This window comes from Archocentrus centrarchus, chromosome 11, assembly GCF_007364275.1.
Source record: "Archocentrus centrarchus isolate MPI-CPG fArcCen1 chromosome 11, fArcCen1, whole genome shotgun sequence".
Classification (NCBI taxonomy): domain Eukaryota; kingdom Metazoa; phylum Chordata; class Actinopteri; order Cichliformes; family Cichlidae; genus Archocentrus; species Archocentrus centrarchus.
In genome coordinates, this window is record NC_044356.1 from 33,139,457 (window position 1) to 33,152,197 (window position 12,741).

General features: G+C 40.2%; 1 protein-coding gene across 1 annotated transcript; it reads right to left on the reverse strand.

Moving 5' to 3' along the window:
• On the reverse strand, positions 1–10,999 carry stx12 (syntaxin 12). The gene is made up of 10 exons (XM_030741984.1): positions 10,878–10,999; positions 10,093–10,226; positions 6,072–6,141; positions 5,720–5,819; positions 5,235–5,372; positions 3,479–3,522; positions 2,173–2,278; positions 1,938–2,010; positions 897–979; positions 1–811 (listed from the first exon to the last, which is right to left on the reverse strand). Exons 2-10 carry the CDS (start codon positions 10,187–10,189, stop codon positions 719–721), a joined length of 804 nt encoding a protein of 267 aa, XP_030597844.1. The 5' UTR covers positions 10,190–10,226; positions 10,878–10,999; the 3' UTR covers positions 1–718.
• Between the last annotated feature and the right edge of the window lie 1,742 nt (positions 11,000–12,741).

Sequence of the window (12,741 nt, forward strand, 5' to 3'; positions counted from 1 at the left end):
AAATGTTTAAGACATTTATTCTGCATACTGTCACCATTCATAGAAATCAACGTAAAACATTTCATTCAAAAGTGTCATTATTTATGATTCCAAGGTTTTAACTGAATATTTGCAGCCTTGAATTTGACTTATACTGGTAACATTTTTAGCTTTGAGGTTACAGCATGTGTGGTTTCACCACTGTTGTCATTACCAAGAGAATACTGAGCTCCTGTTTAGGTGAGGAGCCACAGCTGGACATACAGCTCTCTGCACACAATAGACATCAGAAGGGGCCACAACAACATGGTAAAAAACAATACAATCCTAAATGTCACCAATTAACTAAAGAAGCTGTGTTTTGTTTATATATATAATTTCCAACAATATTTTTACATTTGCAAAACAGTGACAGCTAGTGTTAGTGCAGTTAATAAGAAGAAATGTATGAGTGAGACTAATTTAGGAATCTCTGTTCTTAAATTGCTCCCCTGCATCAACCCAGACCTCCACTTTCTCTTTAATCACTTGATTCAGTTTTTGAAACAAATAAACAGGCTTGATTAGTTCAGATATCTACATTTTCCACATTGACTCGCCCTCTGTAGAGCTGTGCTCTGCTGATCTTGGTACAGGGATAAGCCTTTTCTTGCTCTTCTTGTGATTCCAAGCAGGTACTTGCAGGTGGGAGGGGACTGAGCAAAATCAGGTACAGAAGCGTTGGTCGTGTGAAATCAGCTCACTTAGCAGCTTGCCAGATAATGATGGCAAGTATGACAAGTACAATGGAGCAAACCATAGCAATGATGCACATCTTCTTCCGGGACTTTTGCTGTGATGAAGAAAGCAGGTGCAGGAGGGTTATTATCAGGGAGTGCTCTGAATGACACCACTAAGAATAACTGATGCGCTCTCACCTGATAGTAAGCAGCTCTCTGGAGCTGCTCTGTTCCTCGTTCTACGTGAACTTCTGCATTCTCCACATTTGCCTCAATGCTATCTGCAGGGGAAAAAAAACACACCAAGGTCAGCTGGGAGCTAATGACAACCACCTGACACCTTTCTGTGTGGAGTTGAATGCTCTCCCTGTGCCTGTGTGGGTTCTCTCCAGGTACTCCAGCTTCCTCCACAGTCCAAACTCATGTCTGTTAGAGCAGCAGGTGATTGTAAATTAGCTATAGGAGTGAATATGAGGCTAAATGATTGTCTGTCTCTCTCTGTTAATCCTGTGATAAACTGCAGGCCTGTCCAGGGTGTGCCCCACCATGACCCTGAATTCAGCGCATGGATGAAAAGACAAATGTCAAACTTCAACAGAACCTTCACATCCCACCTCCTATCAGCACTGCTGGGATCCTGAAATAAATGACAAGTACAAGATTCCACACTTAACTAAACCTGTGGCTGCCTGATAATGATATTTGTCACAATTCATCCATCCATCCATTCTCTTCCACCTATCCTGTTCCGGGTCGAGGGGGGGCTGGAGCCTATCCCAGCTGACATAGGGTGAGAGGCAGGGTACACCCTGTACAGGTCACCAGCCTGTCGCAGGGCCAACACAGAGAGACAGAGCAGCATTCACACCTTTGGGCAATTTAGAGTAACCAATCAACCTAACCCCTGTAAGTGCATGTCTTTGGACTGTGGGAGGAAACCCACACAGACACGGGGAGAACATGCAAACTCCACACAGAATCAAACCCAGACCTTCTAGATATCCTTCTAGATGTGAGGCAGCCGTGCTAACCACTGCACTGCCCACAAATCTCATAATCACTAATTTAACTTTTTTTTGTCAATAACTTAGTAAATTAAATAAGTTATTAACAGGTTGATCTGAACTGTAAGTGAACTTCTGATTTTAGGGAAGCTTGACAGAATAGTGACATTGTAACTGATTACTGGTTATTTCACAAACTGAGTCACAGAATAACAACCTTCCTGTTACTACTCACCAATCATCTCTCCCTGGTCATGAATCATCACAGCCAGGTCCTTGAAGATCTGGTTTACATCCATGATATCAGACTGAAGTTTAAAGACAGACAGAAAAAAAAAAAAGACCCATGTTAGAATGAGCTGAACCAAGTGTGTCCACTCCAGGACTACACAGTAGATTTGAGTGGAGGCCAGTATCCCTGGTGAAGGGCTAATGGTGATGTTTATTAGAAATAGTGAGCCAAGAATCACCTCAAGTTGTCTGATGTTGGTTTCTCTCTCCTTGATGAGTTCCAAGTCCTCCTCTGTGATGGCCATTTCCTCTGTCTGTGTGGTCATCTGACCCCATTCCTCTTGGCTTTAAACAACAGGACAGCATTACTAATCGTGCAAACAGCTGCAATATTAGATGCAAACATTTTATTACATGTAAATAAACTTGGCACAAAAATTTGTATTTGGTCAATTGTTTCTTTGCTGTAACAGCATCTTGGCAATAAATGCTGTGCTGTTGGAAAGCTTGTTTATTCCCCCTTAAATGGAGCCACGTTTGTAAGAAAAATGAATTTGTGGGCTGAGCAGCAGAGTTGACTTTGTGGTTTGTGTCCATGAAAAACTTCTCAGATCTTCACTGCAAAAGCCAAACAGCTTATTCTGCTATTGGCTCTTGTTTGGCTTCATTTATTGGAGGATTGAAATCTGAAGAAATAAGACATATTGCCAATTTAACAATTCATTCATTTATCAAAGAGGGGCCTCAGGTGGAAGAACCATACAGAGCCACAACAGCCTGGCACCTCCTCCTCATGATGGCCACCGTCTTGGTCACACGCTGCTACGAGATGACATCCCAGTCTTCAACAAACATTTCTTTCAGTTCAGCCAATGTGGTTGCATTGGTCACTCTGGCACAAAGAGCATGCCCAACAAAGCTGACCCCACAGTGTTCAGTGGGTGTTGAAGTCGGGCCTACAGGCAGGTCATTCCATCCTCTTCACTCCCAGATTCTAATAAACCCCGCTCTGTGGGGCGAGTATTGTTATCTTGGATGAGTTGGATCCCAGACTGTGGAGATATGGGATTGTCACTGGTTGCAGAATCTCATTTCGATATTTCTCAGCATTGAGATTGCCTCCAGTGACGACAGGCCTTATTTTTCCAGTGAGGGAGGTGGATGCCACCCCACACCATCACTCTGCCTCCACCAAAAGTGCAGCAATCAGTACATGAAGTCTGCGTTTTCTCCACACTTTGATCCAACTGCTGTGGACTCAATGCTCAACATAACATTCCATTCTGACGCAGCGCAAATGGGCCTGGAAATGTGTTTTCAGTGCTTTCGGTGCAATAGGTGTGCACAATGTAATGTAAAGAATAAAACAGAATAGAATGCCTTTATTGTCATTATACAGGATGTATAATGAGATTGGATTAATAAACAACTTTTTAAAAAATCTACTTTGTAAGAGCTTCATTTTCAAATTATCTGTGATAGTGTGGGTCTCCATGACACACCTTGCAACAAAGAGGAAACCATGAAAGAACAGGAGTCACTTACTTATCAAATGACACAAGCTTTTCATCCCGGGAAGTGTCTTCAGTCTAAAAGAGAAGGAAAAAAAGATCAATACTGCCAATGTCAACTCAGTGGAAGATTATGAAGGCACAAAAATGGATGTACAAAAGGAAAATTCCACTGTAACCAAAAAGTATGAATAGAAAACACTGAGTCCACATAATCAGGTTTCAAGTTTCATAGAATAATAAAAAAAAAACGCTTCAAGTTAATCAGACTAAATTCTGAATATAAAATAACATTTCTAAGGCTCGTATTTGTTGCCAAATGTTTAAGAAAATATTTGCTGTAGTGGATTCGTTTTATGCTAGTTTGCAAGGCCGCAGTTGTAAATAAGAAATTGTTCTTAATCTGTTTGCCTGGTTAAATAAATAAAGATTTAAAAAGTTTTGTGGGATTTTTAGAAGGTTATTGGTTCAATCCCTGACTCATGCTCTTGACAAACCTGGAGATTGTGTTTGCATTTTCAGGTAGACAGGGATATTTTTCAAAACTAATGATGATGAACAAACAAAACAACCCCCCCCCCCCCCCCCCCAAAAAAAAAAAAAAAAAAACAAAAAAAAAAAAAAAACAAAAACAAAAAAACAAAGACTGACGGACGGGAAGCCGTAGGCAAAATATCAGCCCCCCACCTTCTATAGACCTCAAAATCTGTAGTTACAAATTGGGGACTTCAAGCATCCACCATCCTGTGTTAACCTGAAGTCCACTCCTATGAGTCCATATTCATAAAGCCATAGTACCAGATATTTACCCTAAAATATTTGAAGGACCGAGCTCAAGCAGCTTTCTAGATAATGGAATTTTAAAATAAAAATGTTTTTCTGGCTTTGGCTTAATCAGATTGTGGATTATTTTTTATATAGTTCATGAAAGTTCATTTTGGCCATCCTGGTCTTAATTTATGTCTTTTTTACAAGCTATTTAGTTTCCCTGATCAGAATTTTCTCCCATAAAAATGTAAAAATCACACTGCATGTTGGTAACATATTACCATGTATCTGACATTTCTAATACTGTTTGTGTATAAAAATATTTTTGTAAACACTACATTTGAACACAATTTAATAATCAACACGCAACAATAAATCAGGAATAAAAACATGCCGGGTGTGGAGCATCCAAAACTATTTACTCTGACTCTGCACAACTTTATGAAAGGAGACCGATGCAAAATGATGAAGAATCTCTGTGAGAAAGGTGTGATAGATCACTGATCTGCACAGTTCATGTTGTTTGATCATATACATGGTAATATGTCATCAACGGGAGACGGTGCTTGAGATCAGTTTTTGATCAGAAGACTGATTATGGGGCACACAGAACGGCTTCATCAACTGATGAGCCACATCATCAAGAATAACATTTTTTGTTTCTAGGGGTGACTTCGAAAACATGTCAGGATTCCAGCTAGCAGCTGATGGCTCGGCACTGCGCCTGGCTGAGGTGCTGCCATGCTGGGCTGAGAATTTCAGCTGTTAGTTATCGGAACAGATCGCCATCGTCACAGTTTGCTAGCCTGCTTTCAGTTCAAAGTGACACCCCCCCCCCCCCCCCCCCCCCCCCGATACTGCATGTGAATTTGGTAATGTGCACATCCTTCAAGAGAGTCCATCTTTGCCCTGGAATTTTTCAGCCAAATATGAGACGATCACATGAGTTTTTCTATGTGTGTGTTTTTATTTTAATATATTTCATGAACAGAGGTGAAATGAGCCCTCTGCCTGACACTTACTGATAGGCGGGACCCAGCTCTTGCTCTGGCCACAGACTCCTTCTCTTTCTCTGCTGCACGCCTCTGGACTGCTTGGAAGTTGTTGAGTGCTGCTGAGAACTCATTCATCAGCCGGTCCCTCTGGATCTTTTGCTGCCTCTGGACACCACAGAGCAGAGGCGCACAGAATCCAGTTAGAAAGACATGGTACAAATTATAATGTAAACAAGAAAGATTCCCGACTTTATTATTCCAGAGATATTTTGTACATGTTACACTGTGCACACTTGTGTCAGAATGTTTGGGGGTTTTTCTCTGTGTAATGATTAAATTTCAGTTTCTATTTATCCTTGAGCACTCTTGTCCGTTCAGCCTGCGGTGTTAACAGCAGAGTCAGAAGTCAAACTTTTAGAGGCACAAACATTAATTTCACAATTTTGCAAAGTTATTTTATTGACCCTATTCTGAGTCCATAGTGACATTAGGAAATGTAAACTAGTACTTACTTGCTCTGAAGGTGATAAGGGCAAAGGAATTGATCCCAGCTCTTTCAGATGCTTGTTGGTTTCTTTTGCCAGTTGGTTAGTATAGTGTTGTGTCTGCTGCCTGTGGAAACATCAACAGTTTAAAGTGGCTCATCATCTTGCAGAGAGCTTGGCTTTCTAGTCCAAATAACAGAACAGTGCTCTTGTATATGTACAATTTAAGGTACTCAAGCATACAAATACACTTCATTTGGGACAGTTTAACAGAAATGTGTGTGGTAGCTCTGGGCCACAGCAGATAAAAGGTGACTGGTCAAAAGTGTGTTTAGCAGAGGAACAAACAAAACAAAAACAGGCAAATTATTGTACATACAGCCGATCCTGCAGTTCACTGGTGTCCTGTCTGGTCCCCAGCTGGTTCACCATGGTCTTTATCTGAGCAGCTGTCATGAGAACACAACGATAATTCAATTTTGAAGGTGAGTTTTGGAATAACTCATCAGTGCATACAAATGCCACAATAAAGAAACAGCACATATACAGGCCATCACTGAATGTGTACATATGATCGACGGCCAGGTCGTGTAATAATTTATTTTTAGTTATATAGATACATTTTCAAGAAGATATAGGATGAGATAATATTCATAAAGACATAGTTTGATGTTGCTTTAAAATACGCATTTCTTTTAATATTTGATCAGCCCAAGACACAACATCCCAGCTAGAAAATATTTTTCAATTTTATTTTGTGACAAGTGCACTGTCTGAAAATCAAGGCACTTAAGTTAAATCTTCCTATTGATATTCAGTGTGAACTCTAACAGAATGATGTACCCATCTTGTTATGGGGATCTGTAGTATGGGGTTTTAACAAATTAGATCAAGTTATTATGTTTCAAAAGAAATTTTAAAAAAAATTTTACTCTGAGTTAATAAAAGGACAGTAAATTGTATGGTATTTAGGGAATTGGGTCAACTTAGCATTGAAGCACTAGTATAGAAAAGAACGATACATTTTTTGGGTTATCTTACTAATGGTAAATAAAAAAGTTCTCCAACACCGTTTAGATTACTTAAAGACATGTATGATAAAGAGATCTTTAAATCAAGCTGGGTTTCAAAAGTTAAAGAGATTATAAATAACTGGGTTTTCTTACGTGTGGCCAAATATTGGATTAATTGATGCTGATTGATGGGAATATAATTAGTCTGAGAATTGATGACATTTATAAGCAAAAATGGCATGGTGAAATCCAGAGTAATAGGTTATGTTCCAACTACTATCACTTTAAACTTGAAAATTCTTTGGAAAACTCTTCTTGAATTATCATGATCGGAAAATTTTTGCTAAATTTCGTTGTGGAAACCATCGGCTCCCTATTACAGACGTTTTTTTTTAAATGATAAAACTCAGGCTCAATGTAATCTTTGTAATATGAGGGCTGTTAGTGATGAATATCATTATATACTGTTTTGCCCATTTTTTTTTTTTTTTAAACCCACCGTGAAAAGTACCGGAGACAAAAAAAAATTATTTTCGTCCTAATATACGTAAGTTTTCTGAACTGTTCCAAACCAAGAATGAAACAATATTGTCTAATCTGATTAACTTTATTAAAATAATTTAATATTATTTTAAATAATTTCCTGTAAATTCTCTGTGGCAAACAGGAATGTTTATTGACACATTCTGATTTTGGATTTATTGCTCACAGATTTTACAGTTTGTTTGCTTTTGTTTATTTTAACTAAATTTAAACCTCTCCTGTACACAAGCCATGATGTGAAGGTTGCTTTAAATTTTCTAATTGTACTCTCATACCCTGAAAGGGGTCGTTTTAGAGTACCGTATTTTCCGGACTATAGAGCGCACCATACTATAAGCCGCACCTACAAATTTTTTGGAAAAAACTGGAAACGTACATATATAAGCCGCACCGGGCTATAAGCCGCTGGTATCTCCGCCGCTCTCGGTTTTCCACAATTACTCGGCACTCAGCAGAGGGGGACAGACAACCCCAAATTTGAGTTATAACAAGTCAATTCACCATTGATTCGTTCACGCCGAGCTTACGTGCAGCGGCTCTATTTCCCTCCTGTAGTGCCAGGTCGATAGCCCTCAACTTAAAAGCGGCATCATAGGAAGTTCTTTTTGTGGTTTCTATGATGAGGGAGTTTGAAAAAAATCTCTTTTGTGCCTGCTGCTAGCACTTGTTGGCGCTTTCTTCTTTGATTTCCAACTTTGACGTCCCATGATTCATATCCTGCTAAAGAGCCCCCTGGTGGTTAAAGAAAAATCCACAGAAACGCCGCACCGGGCTATAAGCCGCATGGTTCAAAACGTGGGAAAAAAGTAGCGGCTTATAGTCCGAAAAATACGGTAAATAAAATTGATTGACTGACTGATTGGTTGCTAATTCACAATCTCTGCACACCTGAATATGTGACCGGTACATTGTAAGAAAAATTCCACAAAAACAATTAAATCTAACTCCTGCACACAGTCTTCCTTACCGCTAATACATTTATTAAAGTAAAATCAGGTACCTGATGATGGTCAGCAGGACCAAAATGCTGCAACTGGTAGTTTTCCAAATGATATTGGTGGCCATAGCTACAATCAGAACATCTAAGCTCCCAAAATCAAGACCACAAATTGTTTTTAAATAAGACTAAGCATTTCTCTAAGAAAGCTTTCTTTCAGATTTATGGGACTGTGACTGAAAAACCCCACCCCACCATACACACAAACACACACCAATTCCAGTGTGCCTAAATCTGAGGCAGACTGGAATTGTTTTTAGATAGCTCAGAGATCGTTCAGACTCCTTAATTATTCAACCCCGCAACGAAAATACAAGTTTGTTTTTGTTTTAATCTTGTTTCTCTTTTCAAGTAAGGAAACATTTACTATCTTTAACTTTTTTACCCTGATTTATGTTGATTTGCTCTTTATATGAATTCACCTGATCAACACCATCTTTGTGTGACTTTCTCATTAGTTAGTTTTTATATATGAATCTCTGCTTGGGATTGTTCCTTCTTATTTGCTCTACATGCACATATGAAAGCCAAAATGAGTAAAGCCGTTGTCCTCAGATGCTCTCACATGTAGTTCCAGTGAAACAGGTTACAAGAAGAGGATGTGGATTCTTTGACACCCAACATCTAGACTGACATCGAAACAACTAGTAGCTCAGTGTTCCAACATTCGCAAGAAACAACTGCTATCACAACTAGAGATTGACAAGATACAACACAAATGCTATGGCAAGGGGGAGCCAGGACATCAGGTCAGGAGGGAGATGTCATCATCCCCACTCTGAGATTGGTACCAAGCTCCAAGAACAACTGGTATGTTGAATACCAGAGCAACTGACCTGAAAGATAAGATCATGGCTAAGCTGGAAACCTAAACTATTCAAGGTGTACTCTCAGTGGCAGGGGAACAATGTGAGAACAGAAAAACAGCACAGAGGCACTGATCATGGCAGCACAGGAACAAGCTCTATGCACAAGATCAGTAGAGGCTAGGGTCTACCACACCAGGCAAGACCCAGGTGCAGGCTGCGCAGAGATGCCCCTGAGACAATTCAACACATAACAGCAGGGTTCAAGATGCTAGCAGGCAGGGCATACATGGAACGCCATAAGCCAGCTGGCTGGCATAGTTTACACCAGGGATCCTCAAATCCAGGGCTCGAGGGCCAGTGTCCTGCAGGTTTTAGATGTGTCCCTGATCCAACATCAGGGACACTGGTAATAGGAGGTGGTTAGTTTGTGATCCTCATTAGTCTGACCTAAATTTACTGCTCTTGTTCTGAAGTTTGTGTCCCAGTGGCAAGTAGGTCACGTATTGGCATTAGCACTTTACATATGACTGGGTAGTATTAGCAATTTATAGCAAACAGACTGCTTGCTTATGTTTTTTTTAAATCAAATTTTCAAGGAAATACATCACTTTCTCTTGTATTTTGATGAGAGTGAAGACAGGCTTCTAGCCAGGAAAATGCGATCTGTTGGCCTAAATACAAGTTGGCATTTAAAAAGTCTAGAGCATCAGAACCTCAGAACAAAAAAGGATCCAAAAACTAGAGTCAGCTTAGAGTGCTTTAGTTCCTTGGCATGATATCTCAGAAAAAACAGGTATTATACCGCTCTTTATCAAAGATATCTGAGTCAGTGAACAAAATTTCTTTGGTAGAGGAAAACCTGAAATGTCTCCTTCAGTTGCCAACTCACGTTTACAGTGCTGTGAGGATGGGTGACTTCACTCTCTGATAAAGATGACTTCACTATGTCCTGACATGGCAAACAGTTGTTATATGGGACCCTTTTATCTGTTACTGAGTAAGTCTACATCACACTGCAGTAAAATTAGAAGCACTTACTATTCTGTGTGATCTTTTGGATGTTGGAGCTGCATGTCTGAATGAGTGTGCCGAAGTCCCGTGGGACCGGGCGGCTCTCAGCTTTACCATATGACATGTTTGTACTAGTCTGCTGGTGCCTCCTTATGTTTTGGCTGCAAAGAAACAGAGGGGGAAAACAGTAATTATAAACCATCAGAATCTGTATCTTAACACCGGTCTGATATGATCTAATATTAGAACTCAAATATGACAAGAATAATAATAATAACATAATAGCGAGAGTGTGGGCCCATCATTGACCACCAGAGTATCAATCTAGCGTCTGTAAACAGACACAATGACACAGGAAACAGGGAAGAGCAGTTCTTCGGTTTGGTTCTGGAGTTACTTTTGCTACGTGTCTCAAAGTCCGTTTACAGCTTTCACTGTTTTACTGACGGGAGATAACTGAAACTAACGGCACTTGGTCGTAATAACGCCTGTTAGCTTGCTATAATTAGCTAGCCTATTTGGACATATATCAGCTGAACAAAAGTCACATTTGTGAAACTATAGCCCTACCGTCTTGTTCATATGGTTTATGAATTACCAAGCTTGGCTTAGCACGCTCCTTCTGTTTATCTCCCGGAATGCCAAGGCTGTTGGACGGGCTCAGCTCTTAGCTTCCTTAGCTCCGTGACGCTAATTTTGTCAGCTTTCGATTGTTTACGGTAATATGGTTTTTGATCAACAAGACACACAAACTATATGCTGTTACTAATACTAGCGTTTACGGCTTTAAAAAAAAACAAGCAAATACTTACTTATTTAGCTGTCTAAAATGAACACATAGGAATGGGTTTGTTTTCGTCCTACAATAAATACAATGTTCTTCCCGACCCGTGACATCACTTCGTAACCGCTTCTTCTTCTTCTCGGTATTTATTGGCTGTTAGCAAACAACGAAACGGTGAATTACCGCCACCACTTGGTATAGGATGTGGACCGATATATCCGAAGTACAATCTGCGCGTATCAATTGTCTAGTTGTCAAATATGTTTGAATACTATGTATGCATGTATTTAGGGCCCGAGCACGAACTGTGCGAAGGCCCTATTGTAATTGCTTCGTTTATTATTTTTATTTTTATTTTTATTATTTTTATTATTATTCAGGCAAATGAATTGGCTTTTTGGGGGCTTTATCATATTCAAAAACTCATGAAACTTTGCACATGCATCACACCTGGTGAAAATTTAAGTATTTTAATGGGCTCGGGCAAGGGCGCGCCCAAATGGCTCGCTAGCGCCCCCTAAACTGGAGCCCCACCGCTGTGTTTCACGTACATGAATGAAACTTCATACACATGTATATCATGTCCACGCGCACAAAAAATCCTCTTGGAGCCATGCCCTAAACCCAACAGGAAGTCCGCCATTTTGAATTAATTATGCAAATTTGGCGATTTGCAGCCCTCACACTTTCTCTAATAACTCAGAGGTTTTAGACGTTATCATCTTCATATTTGGTTTGTCTAACCTACACCCCCAGGGGAATCTAAATCTCGAAAATGGTGAGTTTTTGCCAAGGGGGAGGGGTCCTTATGCCCCTTTGACCTTTGATCATTCGCCATGAAAATTTGATTGCCTCTCATTCATACCTACATGATCCAATGTGCATCAAACTTCTCCAGTAGGATGAGGGTGCCCCCCTGAACACATACATATGACAATATTTAATATCAGTCGCAGCGCCACCTAGTGGGAACAGGAAATGTCATATTTTACACTTGGAGGTCCAGCTCCAAGGTGGTTTAGCAGAACCATCTCAAATTTCACCTGGAAAGCCTTAAGAAGTTGGACTTACTGTGTTTTCAAAACTGTGAGTTTTTGACAAAAGGGCGTGACCCTTATGGGACGGCAAAGTTCGATGATTCGCCATGAACACAAAAATGGCTGTAACTCAAAGCCAACTTGCCCAATCTGGCTCAAACTTCAGTGGTGTGATAAGCATGCTGCCCTGAACACACTCATATGCATAAAGTCCATAAACGTTAGAGCGCCGCCTAGTGGCAGCTCGGAATATCTTAAAATAGCAAGTTTTTTGAGTAGCCCCGGAGCTACGTTTTCTCTACATGTATGAAAATGTACATGCTCGTGTAACATACTAAGACGTACAAAAAAGTCTCTTGGACCCATACCCCAAACCCTACAGGAAGTCGGCCATCTTCAATTGAAGGTGTCAATTTTTGCGATTTCCACGCCTGCTATTTGAACGAACTTGTCCTAGGGCATTTCACCCAGTGACACCAAATTGGCTCCAGATCATCTACACAAGTAGCCCATCAAAAGTTATTCAGGGTTTTGTAGAATATTGAACGGTGTTGCCATGGCAACCCTCTGAATTTGGACTTTTTTCAATTTCAAATTCACAGAGATTCTAAACATCAGCCCCTGGGCTGTGCTTTCTCTATGTACCTGAAAATGTGCCTGCTGATGTAAGATGCTAACATCTACAAAAAACTCTCTTGGACCGATAGCCCAAACCCAACAGGAAGTCAGCCACGTTTACTTTAAAGTGTCATTTTTGCAGCATTTTTCGCCTTTTTCAGGCCTTTTTGCCTCAACTCCTCCTAGGGCATTTGACCCAGTGAGACCAAAATGGCTCCAGATCATCCACACAAGTAG